Source organism: Rhopilema esculentum, chromosome 10, assembly GCF_057945365.1.
Source record: "Rhopilema esculentum isolate cy_ngs chromosome 10, ASM5794536v1, whole genome shotgun sequence".
Taxonomy (NCBI): domain Eukaryota; kingdom Metazoa; phylum Cnidaria; class Scyphozoa; order Rhizostomeae; family Rhizostomatidae; genus Rhopilema; species Rhopilema esculentum.
The window spans coordinates 10,514,141-10,530,225 of NC_142824.1; the positions used below are offsets into that span (position 1 = coordinate 10,514,141).

At 36.4% G+C, this 16,085-nt stretch overlaps 1 protein-coding gene across 1 annotated transcript; it reads right to left on the bottom strand.

The window, feature by feature from the left end:
* Positions 1–4,654: 4,654 nt before the first annotated feature.
* LOC135692887 (mitochondrial basic amino acids transporter) lies at positions 4,655–13,271 on the bottom strand. The gene is made up of 4 exons (XM_065211226.2): positions 13,098–13,271; positions 8,236–8,279; positions 7,436–7,516; positions 4,655–5,830 (listed from the first exon to the last, which is right to left on the bottom strand). The coding sequence occupies exons 1-4, from the start codon at positions 13,219–13,221 to the stop codon at positions 5,126–5,128; spliced, it is 954 nt and encodes a 317-aa protein (XP_065067298.2). The 5' UTR covers positions 13,222–13,271; the 3' UTR covers positions 4,655–5,125.
* Between the last annotated feature and the right edge of the window lie 2,814 nt (positions 13,272–16,085).

Genomic DNA, 16,085 nt, shown 5'->3' on the forward strand with positions numbered 1-16,085 from the left:
TATCCCTTGATGCCAAATGTAGGAATCTTTGAAATGGTCTCCAAACTGAGATAATTGACATCGTGTCTCGCAAGTTTCTCTCTCAAACTTTAGTATAACATGTGTTCTTTGAATTCTTGATATAGACGTCTGGCTTGAACTTTCATAAAGCATTCTTAAAGCATTCGTTTACGAAGCATTCATGTGATTAAAAGAATCACTAAAAAAGCATTTTTCCTATCATCCTTGCCAATGTGTAGATGACATTTGGCCTAAAGAAATTTGACAAGGCTCGCTATTTTTACAATTTAGAACATGTGAGGGACATCTTTCAGCTCAGAGTTTGATAGGTTTATTTACAAACTACAATCAGACTGTGGATGACAAACAATTCTTGCCAAAAGTCTTGGTACACTAAGCTAAAATTTCGCACAACTTCAGTTGTATCCCCTCTCCTTCTTGAAACAATGTTGAATAACAACAGTTTCAAAGCTCGAAATTCATCCAATGTCATTTTATTAGCCAGGGTAAGTAATTGGCTTTTCAACCAACATTTTTTTGGGGGGAGGGGGATATTTCGTATCTTATGGCCGAAACATTTATTTCATCAAAACCTTTCATTGGCCGCAGCATGTTCCAAGGACTTTTGTAAAGAATTGTAGACTAGTATTGATAGCAAAAACCCAGTTTGCAGGTTTGCGCTGTTCATTTCATCCAAAAAACATAAACATAATCGGTCCTAGAAGCGATTCCTGTGGTAAACATAACCGCGAGGTACAATGTGTTTGATTGACAACTTCACGATGACTCATATCCTGCAGACTAAATTTATTTCATAAATGCCGTTAACTTGGCATACTGGAAAAACCAGACCCTATGAACCTAGGAACCCTAGGACCATTAACAAAGAAGAACCAAAAAGGACCCTTAACTACTGAATTTATTTAGTCCCTGGAGAAAGAAAGAGAACGGACTCTTTAAGAAGGTTACAATAGAGTTTTATTGCAAGCGTGATAGTGATTTCAAGTTGTTTTACACGCGAAGTTGTGTCAGTATAAATGGTACAGACCACTGAAATTTTAAGTTCACACGCCGATAGCTATTTTGCGGAAAAGTATTCCTTCCCACCCCTCCCCTAAGGATAACAGAGTACCTGTACTGTAGTAGTGGTGATTTTTCATTTTACTTGATGTCAAACTTATGTCTAGGTTTTCATTTTCTAGCTAGAGTTATTAGCTTTAGCAATCTTGTGTTAAGTTGCTGATATTTTTTCTTTTCGTACTCTTTGTAAATCGATTTATGTTTGACATGCCGATGTTTTTTCGCAAAATGCTAAACTGACTAGTAATACTGTTCGAAAGACTCTTATAAGCAATTTTAATTAGCTACTAAATAAATGTTGTTATTTTCAGTTGAATGAAATGAATTAGAAAATAACTACATGATTTGCGGCCCCCCAGGGCCATGCTTTTAATGATATCATGTTGACAGCTTTGGAAGCATTCCGACTTTGGCTTATTTAACAATCGTATATCTCCTGTCTTTTTATAATTTCTCGTGCACTGTACTTTCTTCAAGGCTAGATGAATGTTGATGCAGGAATATCATTAATCGAAGTTACTTTCAGGGCGCCATACAAACCAGAGACCTCTGATGATAGATCTGTGCGGCGCAATCCAATGGCCTTTGAAAATGTCTCTTGGCTCTCACAAGCCTCTCTCGTTTCCCTTGTACTTGTAACTTTGTTTTGACCAGTTCCAATGGGCAACTCACAAGAGTCTGTGCAGCCCCTGCTAAGGTACCTGCAATAATTTCACTGCCTAGTCCAGGTTCTGAGAAATGCATAACTGTTCTTTGAATGCCGAAAACGATGGCGTTCAGGGCTGATTGCCCAACCACTGTCCAACCACCTTCGAATAGACCATGAATCTACAAGATTACACATTAAAAGACTTTGCTGATGATTCACGCTTGCATACCCTAACGCTAGTGGCGTAACGCGATTCAGGGCACATTAGTTTGATCACACTGTGGTTTGACAACTAAGGGCCCCCAACCAAAGGGGTCCCAGATAACTTGAAAGCTCTAAAACTCAGCTCCCCCTAGCTAACAAGAATTCTGGTCCTAAATGGAGCCATTTGGTTTGCGTATACATGGGCACGACTGGTCCAGGGCCTAGATGGAGCCGGTTTTGGTTCTGAACTAAAACTATTTTCGAACTGGCTCTATTTGCGACAAGTTTTCTCTCATCAAAGCGTCTGACTGGAGTTGAATGATCTCTATTTTATTGTTATGATTATGATCATGACTAAATACTTGATATATTTTCCATCGTGTTCTTTCGGACCCTTATTCTGACGTTTCATTCTCTAAGGAGAGTCAGACGAAAAAGCTTTTATAGTATGTTGCCAAAGGTTTGCTTTTTTCAAAGCCATTTTCCAGTTCTGTACCCCCGAAATATTGATCATGTCTATGATTATCAGGTTTGCAACAATGTTCTAAAAATGGTCTTCGTTTAAAATGTGAAATGTCCTTTTGAATTTTGATCCGACATTGATCGCTAGGATATCCTGACGATAAATGAGACTCAGACAGAAAGATATCAGAAAGCTTTAGATTTACGTCACACTGCAGACTCAATGGAACGTTAAAAACGATTTTATCGAATTTGTCCTAAAATCATTGGAGGATCTGCTATAGCCCTTGCCCGGCATAACAATCTTAAATGATATTCAGGCGGAATGGAAATTTGGATAACAGAGGTATTCCACGTTTGAGTTGACTTCGTGAAAGCCTTGTCGATTTCGATCTGTTGCCATGTTAGCTTTTTTAAAAAGTTTTTCATTCCCCTTTCAGTCCTAATCTTTCTTTTTCCTGTTCATTCTTTTTTTCTTCCGTTGCATTTTGCTCCTTTTCGTTACGTCTTCTAATTCCGTTTCTGTTCCGTTTCTTTCACTCCCTTCCATCCCGAACACTTCCGTTCTGTTTCATTCCTTCTCTTTCCGTCCTCCATATACTTTTCGTTCTGTTCCACTTTGATCCTTCACCTTCTGTTACGCTTTTTTCTGCTCCCTTCCGTTCCATTCCTTTCCGTTCTATTTCCTTCCGTTCCATTTCCTTCCGTTCCATTCCTTTCCGTTCCATTCTCTTCCATTCCATTTCCTTCCGTTCCATTCTCTTCCGTTCCATTCTCTTCCGTTCCATTCTTTTCCGTTCCATTTCCTTCCGTTCCATTCCATTCCCTTCTGTTGCACTCCGTTCCTTTCCATTCAGTTCCTTCTCTTTCTGTTCCGCTTTAAGCTCTTTTGAATTTGGACAGACAAAACTGCCCCTCCTTCAAAACATAAACCGGATTAGACAGACACCGTTCTCTAATACTGGATTTGTCCCGCAAAAATTTCTTTCGAAAGAGCAGGAAATCAAATACTCCTACAGAATTATCACCTCTTATGACAATATGACCACTCTGTACACTGTAAAACATGCTAACCCATGAAATTGAGCTTTCTAGCTAATTACAAGCTAATTATATCATTATTCAATAAAAATATAAACAAAGAGGGCATATTGAAAATGGCTAAGGTTGGCCAGTGCTTCAACCTGGCAGATGCACCTTCTTGTATGTTTTCACTGACCATAATTATTCTAACTATACATGGATATATAAACATGCAACTAATCTAAATCGAAGCTATTGTATAACATATGAAGAGGAAATAACTATGGAAATAAATACGTACATACATAAGCTAAATACTTGAAGCAACTTGGATATGAATGGACAAATATTACAGGATATCGATATCATTATATTTGCAAACGTTGCATTTACAGCTAGGACCATCCCATCGTTTTATCATACGTTTGAAGCTGTTAAGATTGTCAGATGATTTTCGTTCATTTGGCAGAAAATTCCAGATCTGAGGTCATATGGCTTCAAGCCTCTGGGAACCGAAAGTTACTTGGTTTGGTCGAAAATGATTTAAGTTGTTAGGATTCCGAGAAGAATGTTTTAAAGTTCTTGAACTAAAAATGCTATGCATAAAAGGTGGATTCAAATTTCTAATTGTCTTGAAAATTTCAATACAGCGGGTTCTCTGACGAGCAACTTGCATTGTACACTTTTTTGACCTAGTAAGAAGATCATCATAGGAACTTTTATGATCATTGTACACAAATCTTAGCGCGCGTTCCTGTATCCTTTCAATTTTCTGAAGTGATTTTGAAGACGAAAAATACCTCAATAAGCATTTGGTGGGCGGTAAATACTATAAATTATCCATTTCTATTTTGCAACTACTAGTTCATAACACAATAGTTCAAGAGACGAGACTTCAAAATTGAGCAACCTATTGCAAATAATGCCTTTCTTTGAGTATTGCATAAGACCTCCTCCCAATTCAGACCTATCCAGTCGTGTTGGACTTTTGTAATTGTTAATGAGAAACGATTCCGTTTTAAAATCAGAGTTTAATTTGGTTTTTTCTATGAGTAATACGTCAGGTAAACATCTTTCAGCGATTATTCTGAGATCAGTGATTTTATTGCTAAGACTGTTTATGTATGAGCAAGTTCCCGGCACATTCTTTCAGCATTCAGCATTCACATTCCATAAAACCATCGCGCTTAGTTAGGTGCTTTGAATTCAAGATGTGTGAGACATAAATTGGTTCAGTTTTAGGCAGCAATTGTAATTGAATTTTTCTAAAATACTCAAATAACTACGTTCTAAGTTCAGGTGAACTTACAAAGTACAACTAAGTTCAGGTGAACTTAGCGATTACCATTTAAATAATTCAAAATAAATACAAACGTACACTCACTGGCATAAATCACGCACGATTATAGGCCAATAAAATTCAAATTCCACGTGGTACAAATATGTGATAGAAAATGTTCGAATGGCTGAGGATGTGTCGGATTAGTTTGTTAAAAATTATTATTAGGCATGACAAAACGCGCCTCCTTACGTCTACCCTTTGTTGTTCTTCTACCCAATGTGAAAGTACATAAAATTTGAAAAACCGTCATGTTAAACTAGCAGCATGTAAACGTTTATACTACATAGGTTTGATGCGACTACAGAGTCACATCAGATTCATTAATTACCACAACAACTATCAATTCAAATACGCTGTTATAAAATTCACGTCTTGCGGTGCTCTCCCATCAGCCTCAATGCTACCTCTACGCCTGCGAAAGTGGCAGCATTGACAGGGAAAGCCCTAACAACACAAACAGACAGTCCTCTGGTAAACACACCATAACCCTCTGCCTTGATGCTCTGTCGAATACAGTCTGCATAGCTCTTATACTTGCCAACTGGTGCCAAACCTTCGGCTTGAATTTTCGATTTTATCATGTCAGCGGGGTAAGAGAAAGTCCACGAGATCATCCCAGTCAGTCCACCAGCCAGCATTAATTCAATTGGCCCTATATCATTTATTGTTTTTCCTTTAGGTAAAATTGCGTGTGTTAATGTGAAATAAGTACCAAAATAAACACCGAATCCAGGGATATCCCGTAAAATACCAGCCAATGTCCCTCTATAACAGCCCCGGATTCCCTCCATTTTGTATATTTTCTTCAAGCAATCTAAAGGGCCAGTGTAAACTTTTCTGTCCTTCTTAAGTCGCTGGCCTTGTCCTTGAACCTGGAGTCTAGTTTTAGCTAATTCAATTGGAATTATAATGACCATCTGTGCAGCTCCCGCCATCATGCCTGCTAATACCTCTGTCCTGAGGCCTGGTTGCATGTATTTCACTGCACTCCCATGTACACCAAATATTATTGCATTGATACCGGTAAGGCCAAGAAGTGGTGCAGTTATCCCTTTGTAAACGCCATTTACCTACGCACAAAGAATTGTTTCATGGCATCTAGACTATAACAGTACCAAATATACTATGTATGTAATTAACTATTCTTGCAAAAAAATAGTTCAGAGCACACACGACATGTAGGCTTGGGAAATTCTGGACCTTTTGTCCCTATTGGACATAACTGTAGCCATAGCCGTGGACATACTCTCTTTGGGAATTGCCTACTGCAAAACTACAGTTGTGGTATTACCCATGTTTAACAAAGTAAGGCAGAACAAAGCTTGGCCATGGCATACTCGCTTTGCATATGTGCATGTTAATATTTTGTATGATGCATAAATGAGTACTTAGAAGAACGGGTAACAAGCGTGCCTACCACATTGTGTACAATTGTAGAGGTTTAAAAGCAAGGTTCATATCCATATATGTTGCAATTCTTTACATATCGAAATGATAAACAAACGAGCTGAGAACTTTAAGGATGCTAACAATTTGATTGTCGTATGGTTGGATCAAAAAATCGTATCTCGTTTTGTTTCGGTAGATATTCAGTTGAATCCCGTTAAGTCGTAGCCCAGATAAGTCGGACTTTCACTAAGTCGGACTGATTCTCAATTCCCTTTCTATTTTTCTTATTCAAGTCAAAAGTCGTACGCCGGAAAAGTCAGAAATTCGCTACGTCAGAACATCTCCATACCTCCTTGAAGGTTGAATTCACGGAATTCAACTGTAAATTTAATTTTCATTTCTTCGTTGAGTTCATTAATACTTTCATTTTCTGAATATCAACCATAGAAAGAATTTCTCAAAATCTTGAGTATTTTTTGTTTGCAACCACCCTCCCGTAACACGAGGACATGAATGAGTATAAGTTTTTTTAGTTAATGCTAATCAAGTCAATATAATATTTCTTATTAATATGTTTTCATTGGTTTATCAAAAACAATGTGTCTTGGAGGGTCTTCAAAAAATGTACAAAATACATTGACTATGAAAAAATGCAAGGCGATTCTGCTAGGTTAAGCAGAATAATGAACTGAGATCTTAGGAACTGAGCTGCTTAGCAACCATTGGTACAGTACGATAAACAAAATCGTTGGTGAGACAAATAGGCTAAAGCCTCCTTAAAAGTGCGCCATCCTTCTTTTTTTCAATCAAAGAGCTGAGAATTGCAGGAAGGATCGGGAATCTCCATTCATAATTGTGGCAAAGATGGGGAATTCCGAATCAATAACGATTTTTTACTGTCCCTCAAAAACATATTTTCCAGTGCACAATAGTTCTAAAACCTCGTAAAGCACGCCAATTAAACCCGGCGGACTCAGTTAGTTGGCCCAATGTAAATCATGTGTTTTTCTGAAAGTAGAAACTGGACACTTATCTTTGATTATGTGTTGCGTAAAATGTACCCTTTCTCTGACTTTGCCAAAATTTTGTAACCCTTTTTACTGAGAATATTCAGGCAACTGCAAAATTTGTCGTATTTCAGTCGTACATCTGACTGAGTAAAAAAGCAACCCTATTTTCAAGATTGTATGTCCTAGCAGAGTCTTTCGGAATTCACATGAAATAGCTACGTTTGACCAACTAACTGAGTCAAATACTCAATGTTGATGCTAGTAAAGTATACTCACTCCTTCACTTTTGATGGTTTTGGTGACACAATCTAGAGCGCCCGTGTATAGTTTCTTGGCACCTTGAGTTTGTATTCGTACCTACAGAGAACACAAGAAGGTACGTCACTGACTCGTGAAGATGGAAAAAACTTGCCAGGGCGAGCGATGTTTTTTAAGACGGATTCCAGAGCAAAATATTGACCGGAGGAAAAAAGATCACGTTTCTGGACACAAGACACCAGTTTTCCTGGACAAAAAACCAGGCTCTTTCCCACTCTTACATATTTCTGAACTAAGATGATTGTACAACAGTGTAACATTGGAAAAAGAAAATATAATAAATCAGAGATGTATTTATATTTATATATATACATATATATATAATCACATGGCAAATGCTGATAGGAGGAAAATTTTTTTCCACAAGGGTGCTGCCCAATTGTATCGAACCACTCTTGGTCGGAATCAAACTCCAGTTTGTATATACACATATATATATATAAATATATATATAGAAATTTGTCTGTTGATAGTTCCGTAGAACGGTGCTCAATACATTTGCAAGTAGAGCGTAAAATCGCATAGAGTTGAAGAAAATAAAACTACATTTTTTAACTCACAAGCCTGTTTCGTGAATAACTCACTCTTCAGGAGATGTTCACGAAACCCTGTAGTATATAAATATAAACACACATAACTACTTTATTTTATATACGCTTGTGTACTTATAATAATATATATGAAACAAACTCAATGCAAAATATGGAGCATAGAAATTTCATTTATGTAAACATTCATGAAAACACTTTAGGACGAACCTTGACTGTGTCAAAAGGATGCCCAACTAGCGTTCCTGCGGCCCCTATGAAGAAAGAAAGAACAATAAGGTCTAGGGATTTCATCATAAGTCTGTTAGTGCATATTTCAATCAAACAATCCATTCAAAGAAAGTTTGGTGGACATCACTATATTACATAAATTATCCTTGATGTTTAACAATCACATCCCTCCTCCCTCCTTCCCGTCATAAATCTTTTGGAAGTCTCTATTCATCTTTTACTTACTCTTTTTAACTTGCCCTGCGTTTTAGGCAATCGTGATATTTTCCCTTATGGTAGCAGTCGTACCCCCGTAGTGTTGAGGGTTCAGGGGTGACTGATCTTGCCAATAAGAATATCTTGTTTATCCTCACTCTTTAAAGAACTCGCGCATTGGTTTACAACGCAACATTTCTTGTTTCTCTGTTACTCATGTGCGAAACGTGACAAAAATACATTCCATGTAACTAGCAAAGTATTTATTGACCCGATGGAAATTCTAGAAACCGAACACTAGAAGAAGAAAAATTTTCCCACTAATAGTTATCACATGAAGTCATATGATAGTTCTCGCGACAGTTGCAGTACATTTTCAGAGATAAAGGAAGTTACACCCACTTAAAGCTATCATCTCAAGCCGACGGAAAAACAATGTTGAGATATCAAATAGCTGATTTTGACGAGGCAGGCGTTAAAGGTTCCATAGATAATTTCTTGAAAATTATGTTTACTGGTCCCGATTCATTTTGGTCTACGATTAACATGTCTTTCTAAGTGAAATTACTGTTATAAAATGTAATCCAGTCTACAGGGCAAAAGAGGTAACCAACTGAATAATTTTTAATCAATCAACTTAATCAGCTTGTATTTAAATCAATTCAAAAGCCGGTAATCTTGTATCATACTAGTCATGTTCTAACTGGCATTTAACGGGAATTACAAGCCGACAATTTCACTAACGTCTTTGTACAAAGATTCTATTTGCCTAAACCCTGCTAAAAGATACGACAAAAGACTCAACTGTTAAACTTATTTGAACATATCTACAGTTTCGCATTTACATATTTTCCTGATATGCTTTTCAAGGAAGCGACTAACAGACAGACACCCTAAGACTGTTTCAAGAATCACCTTCTCTTGTCGACTCTCAAGAGTGTTTTAAGTTTATTCAAATATTCTAAAGATAAAAAAAATTACTCCTTTTCAAGTAACTATGAAAAAGTTTGCTAAATGTATGAATTCGAAATCTGGTCAAATATTACTTGCAATAAAAGGAACTAGAACGTTTCCATTTACTTTTGGATCCTATAAGGTACTTATTCTGTAACTAATTATCTTTGTTGAAACGTGCCGGTTGCAAACCTTGATTCTATTCTTCTTCATCCGCGTTTTCCGCTTTCTGTTCTTTGAAATCAGACTGTTTTCCTATTTTATGGGCTTTCGAAGCTCTTTACTCTCCTGTTTCTATTTCTCTGATCGCTACAGCCAATAACATTCTACCCACTGCTTTTATCTGATGGTCGCCCTCCCGAAGTGCGTCAATGATATGACCCTAAGCAAATTTTAAATATTTTCCGGTATACCCTAATGAATGACAAACACAAATTTTACCACAAAAGTTCCTTCAGCTCAACAGTCCCATCTTTCGAAACATGATATCTAGGCTGAAGTGCGTCGCTTGTTTTCCATCCTTTCAAGCATTTTCCGTTTTTTATTTGTTTCAAAATTTTCCGTTATTTCCCTTTTGACGACTGACCGTAAAACCCAAAACATCACATTTTCACATTCTTTCTACATGAATTATCAAAGTACATATAAGTCCAAAGTCCATATATCACTATCTAAAACATCCCTAGAAACAATGAGCCTATTACCTTTATAGGGTATTTACGCTTCTATATGCAACATTATATGTTAAAAAGCATCTATCTAGTGAACCACTCTTGTTACACGTGCTTTTAGGATACTAAGGCTTTATCATGAGGCATTGCTTGGTAATAAATTGCTCACAGATGACTTTGGGGTCCAAGCCTCAGGTGTTCACCCCAGCTACCCTCTCCTGATTATGCTGCTGTAAACAGGAGAAAGGCGACGGGAAGCAAATCTTTATACGGAAACGGGAATTACTAGATTTAACCTTAGAATGAACTTGATGTAATGAGGTAACTAGATACAAATTACTCAAAAGGTTGTTCAATTAGATTGATTCAGGTGTGTCAATAGCTGTTCAAGATATCTACACATTGCACACACAAAATTGTGCAAGCAGCAATCTATATCTTATTACACATCAAAGTGCTACATGAGAGGGGCTCAATTTTATCAGTTAATCCTTGTATGCAGAAATCCCAGAGAAGCTAAAGATTGAGGATCACAATAACTTTTAGAGGTTGTTTAAAAATGCTTGGAGCTTCTTATATGGAATTTGTCTTATTCTGCTAGGCATAAAACAGCTGGAAGCTTTTAGCTTTCGACTTTTGGGCATTGACATGGCCTATGTGACATTGATGGTTCTATGTGACATTGAGGGTCAATTTTGTATTTCATCTAAATTTGATGAGAAAATGTTTGGGAGAGGTAATATTTTAGCACTGTATTATTGGTTTTGTGATTCAAAGATATTGAATCTGCCTTTATTAATCAAAAGTTAGCCATTGGTGTTTTCTGCTGGTAAAATTGGCATAAGAGGTTGCTTTCTGACAGTAATGAGGGCATTGACCCACAAACATTACCTCCTGATTGGCAAGTCTAAATTAAAAAAGGCTTGACACTACCTGCTTTTAAGGAAAAGATTATTCAAGGCAGAAGTTGAAATCACAAACCTAACATTCTAAAGTCACATGAATTTCACTACACATTAAGAAGCCATTATGTTCACTCTTATTTAAAAATCAATGTTGATCCTTACCACATGTTATATAGACTGGAGTTGAGATTATTCTGCTGAAAAGGGGTATATGTGTCACCTGAAATTCATTTCCAAATTTTGCCTTTTATGACTGGCCTAGTATACCCTTAACCAGGTAGAATACAATGGATCAGAGGTTTTATTCAATTGAGAGATTTAACAAGGTTGTGTTACAGAATGCATTAAATTTTACAAATCCTTGAAGATTACAAGATATCACAAAATCCAAAATTTTATTCCACTATCTCATTTCCTTCAAAATTCTTAGCTGTTTAAAATTCAGCTATAATATTTTAAGATAAAAATAATATTTTATATGCTTACATACAGCAAAAGCCTTGACATTCTAAAAAATAATGCATGGAGAAGTTGGTGGCAATTCTTAAGGGCATGGCAGAGCATTATAATAAAGTCTGATAACTGATAAGAAATATTGAATACTAAAGAGTGATTACTACATGATGCCAAAATCAAGTTTTGATACTGTATGCCCTATATTTTATCAGTTCTAACCGTAAAACTACTTTTCAGCTGTCAAAGTGTTAGTACAGCTTTAGCTTTTGTTAAACTCTGGTACCTAAGATTCAAAAGGATTTCAAAGAAAAATGTTTGAAAATGGCTTTGAAATAAGTTTTTGTCTGACACTCCTCAGATTATAACATTACAGAATTAGGTTGAGTTCAATGCAGTATTTTTGTTTTCTTACTGCCAGTAATTTTTTAATATTATAGCAAGTAAAGTTTGGAAAGAAGTTTGAATTCATACAAACAGCACTGAGATGGAAAGAATGGAAGTTAGTTGAAAACTGCTCTGTCTTGTTTGCATGCCCTTGCTTTTTCAGTTATTGAAGCCTTCAAAAGGGGGACTCTAAAACTTGAAATAGATGTAGCAACTGTCATTTTACATGATGATACATGTCTGATGCTTATATTCTGAAAGCGGTTGTTCAGATATACACTGCCAGATATACACCAATCTAAATACGAGGCAAGCCTATATCTTTAAGTCAGACACCCTCTTTCAAAGATTCTCTCCAAATCAAATTGTTCTGTGACTTAAAACTAATATGTGTACAACTATACATCAAAATGCTCAATAGGTGCAGGCTATAGACATAGCATCTTTTCACAGAGTTGAATCATATAGTCAATAATAGATGGGGATGTTTTTAATTTCGAAATTTATTAAAAATTTATAAGATATTCATATCAAATACTATTAACAACTCAGGGTCATATCTATGACCAACAAAAAACTCATAAGCTTTATTCTCACAGTGTCTTCGGGTGCTTCAAGCAACGAAGCAATTTTATACTTAGATACACGTCTACATCTATACCTACATAATAAATATTATAATCATAAGACCCATATGGCATCACGCAATGTTATCAATTTCATGCTTGACCACAATATTCAAATTCAAAGAGAAAAAAAGTTAATGTCAAATGCGATAAAAATGGAAATCACGAATGAGACTTCTGGTACTAAGATGAAAGATTTTGAGAGTGATTCTTTATAGACAATCTCTGCGTAGAAAACAAATGTAGGCCTGGCCGTGATTTGCCTGCCAAGGAGAATAATAAAAATATTGGAGAGTAGGTTCTACAGGTCTTTGTTCCTTACTTTTAGAAAAACTCACATTATGATTAAAGAAGCATTATAAAATTGAAATCATTGACTTTGAAACATGAAAAACAACACTCCATCTCAGGGTCAGAAACTCTCGATAGAGCGAGAGTATGGCATATATATCCTAGCGACTACCCGCCGCTATGGCGCCGTTTTTTACAAAAGCTTCACGCAAAATACACGCAAAAGTTTCAAAAAATATGAATGATAAGAATATTTGAAATGTGGTAGCAGTTTTGGAAAAGGATTTGGATTTATAGAATGATAAAACAAAATGGAAAAAGGAGGGTGAATCTAAAAATTACAAATCAACAAATCTAACCTCCCATGCATCCTGCGATGAAATTTATAGAAGCATGTTTTATCCAAGCACTGCCTGTTAACGTCTCTGGAGGCTGAAGATGTAATACTTCTTCAAATTCTTGACCAGCGCTTATTTCAGCCATTCTTCCTTTCCACCAGTGTCACGTTTCGCAACTAATCTAACAACAACACACGTATTGAACGGTTATATTGCGATTGCGCAATCCATGCGCGGCTGGGGAAGTTGCCCGTGACGGGGGGGAGGGCACAAGTCAAGTGCGCGGTCTTTCTGTTGTATCATGCTTGTATTCAAATAGTATATTTTTTCCCCTACAATTATCGATTGTTTTTGAGGGGTGGGGGATGCTAGAATAAATATTGACATTAATCTCTTCTACCCATACAGCTTGGATTTTTTCAATCATAGGCATAATGTTGACAAAAATCTCCATGCAAGTGGGTAGTAAATGGCCTTGTCACTGTTTGAAATTTTTGATTTTGCTAAAATCATGGCAATGGGCTGGCTGAAAGATTTTGATTGTCCGCTTTGTCTCCGTGGTTGTACCCTGGGTACCAGACTCACTAGACTCACTAGACTCACTAGACCTCAATGATTCTTGAGGGTGTAAAATGGAGGTTGCAGAATCACTGAGGGTGTAAAATAGAGGTTGCAGAATCATTGAGGGTGTAATATGGAGGGTACCGTGGTTGCAGAATCACTGAGGGTGTAAAATAGAGGTTGCAGAATCATTGAGGGTGTAAAATAGAGGGTACCGTGGTTGCAGAATCACTGAGGGTGTAAAATAGAGGTTGCAGAATCATTGAGGGTGTAAAATAGAGGGTACCGTGGTTGCAGAATCACTGAGGGTGTAAAATAGAGGTTGCAGAATCCTTGAGGGTGTAAAATAGAGGGTACCGTGGTTGCAGAATCACTGAGGGTGTAAAATAGAGGTTGCAGAATCATTGAGGGTGTAAAATGGAGAATAATGATCGCAAGAATTAAATGTAAATCATATAATCATTTACTTAAACGTGATTCTAAGCTTATATTAAGGCATGAAAGAAGCATATCACTCTGTTCTAGCAATGGACAAAAAGTCAGTATCTTAAAAGACGTCGAAGTCGATGGTTTTTGGAGTTTATTATCGTCTTCTGAAAAAGAATTTTCCTTTATCAAAGAACGACAGCAAGAAAGAGGGTTTGGTATTTTCTTGAATTTCTAATGGAATTCACTTAACTATTGTGGCTAAAGTAGCCATCTTGTAGCCAGCATATTTTGGTTGCTGAAATTGCGATGGTGGCTAATACTTCTTTGGTCATTTAAAGGGGGCCTATTATAGGGAGAACAAAAGCCGCAAAACCGTGCAAAAATCAACGAAATGCCGCAATCCGCAATGAAATTAAGCGCGAAGACGCGGCCGCGATAGCAAAAGAGGGCCTATAAGGGAAAATTGAAATGTGAAATAATTAAAGTTTTCGGGAACAAAATATTACTATTTAGATTTTTCGGTTTTGAAATATGAAATAACTTTGGTTCCCAGTATGAAATATGAAATAACAAAATAACTGAATACATCTTTTAATGTTGTGTTGGAATTAGCTATTTGATAACAGCATTGACTCAAGTGACTTTTGATATGTAGAGCTGTTACGATACCATATTACATCTGGGTTGCTCTTTTAAAATTTTCAAACTTTTTTGAGGCATTTTCTCAAAGAAGGCGCTTAAAAGAAGAGGTGGCCTTTCATACTTCACGATTAGTAAAAATGCCAATACCATTGAATCTACGGCAAATAGTTTTGGTTTATATTTTCTCAACAAAATAGACGAGAACATCAAATGGCATCATAAAAGTGTTTTTATCTACATTAATTGTTCCACATCTTTATACTATGAATTCTTTCTAAGACCACTAAACAACAGTTTTGTAAACCATTTAAGTTGCAGGATTGATTTGCTGATAAAATCTGCCCTCTAAATCTTCAAATCTCTAAACAGATGTTGTTCATTTTTAATTTTTTTTATCTGAGGCTAAACATGTTTCCCGCAAAGTTATTCTTATTTTAAACAAATTAGACGAAGCACGTAATACACCAATTCGACTTACAGCCTCATTTCTGCGTTAAATCAAAATACAAGCACAAACAATATGAAAGAATTGTATCCAGCCTAAAATTATGATGATAAAGCCGAATCTGAGCATAAAAATGTCGTACATACTGAAGTTTGGAGACATTTCCTAAACGAGGCCAAAATTCGAATTGGTGTATACTTGAGAGAAGCAAGTAACCAGTCTCTCATAATGTCAAAATTTTTTTTGGCCATACTTTTTAATTCAATATGGCGCCAATAAACAATGCTAAAAATTGTTAGATATTATGTTTTTGATGCAAGACGAAGTAACTATATTAGATCAAACTATAAGGAAAAATTATGAAAAGCCACGTGAAGGCAACCGTAAAGAGAATTTGGCCCACTACAGCTCCTGTTTTTTCACACTCGATGAGTACCCTTTGAAAATACACTTTAAATATCTACTCTTTAGAAACATGTAGTCAATCTCTAGTATTTATAACGATTTCTTCTTGAGAACACCGAAAGTGTGGATTTTGCTTAGTTTTAGCTTTGCATGAACTTTATTTTAGCATTTTTTCTTGCTATCTTATGCATCCAAGACTGCAAGTGACTAGAAATAACAGCATGACTGTAGTATGAAGAATTGATTAAACAACTGAATTTACTGGTTATTAGGGCTCTTGGCGGTTAGTAGAGCCAAAGAAGATGTTCTGAAATTAAAGGTTAAAAAATCCTTCAGGCACATTGTCTCTCCCAGGCATGTCTATAACTGGCCCCTTCAGGTTGTACCCTCCACACAAAAGACTTCAGACTATCAGTTCAGTTTTATCTGTGAACAAGCTTAAGCATGCATTCGAATTTGCAACGCTTATCCCAATCTTTTCATTGTATTAAATTTGTTTCTGACTTTGCCTTCTAGTGTTGCATCAG

Excerpts from the sequence above, each read along its gene's own strand:
- LOC135692887 (XM_065211226.2), bottom strand. The coding sequence starts at position 13,221 with ATGGCTGAAATAAGCGCTGGTCAAGAATTTGAAGAAGTATTACATCTT. Across the intron at positions 8,280-13,097 it reads CATCGCAGGATGCATGGGAG|GGGCCGCAGGAACGCTAGTT; the intron begins GTTAGATTTGTT and ends CTTTCTTCATAG. Across the intron at positions 7,517-8,235 it reads ATCCTTTTGACACAGTCAAG|GTACGAATACAAACTCAAGG; the intron begins GTTCGTCCTAAA and ends TGTTCTCTGTAG.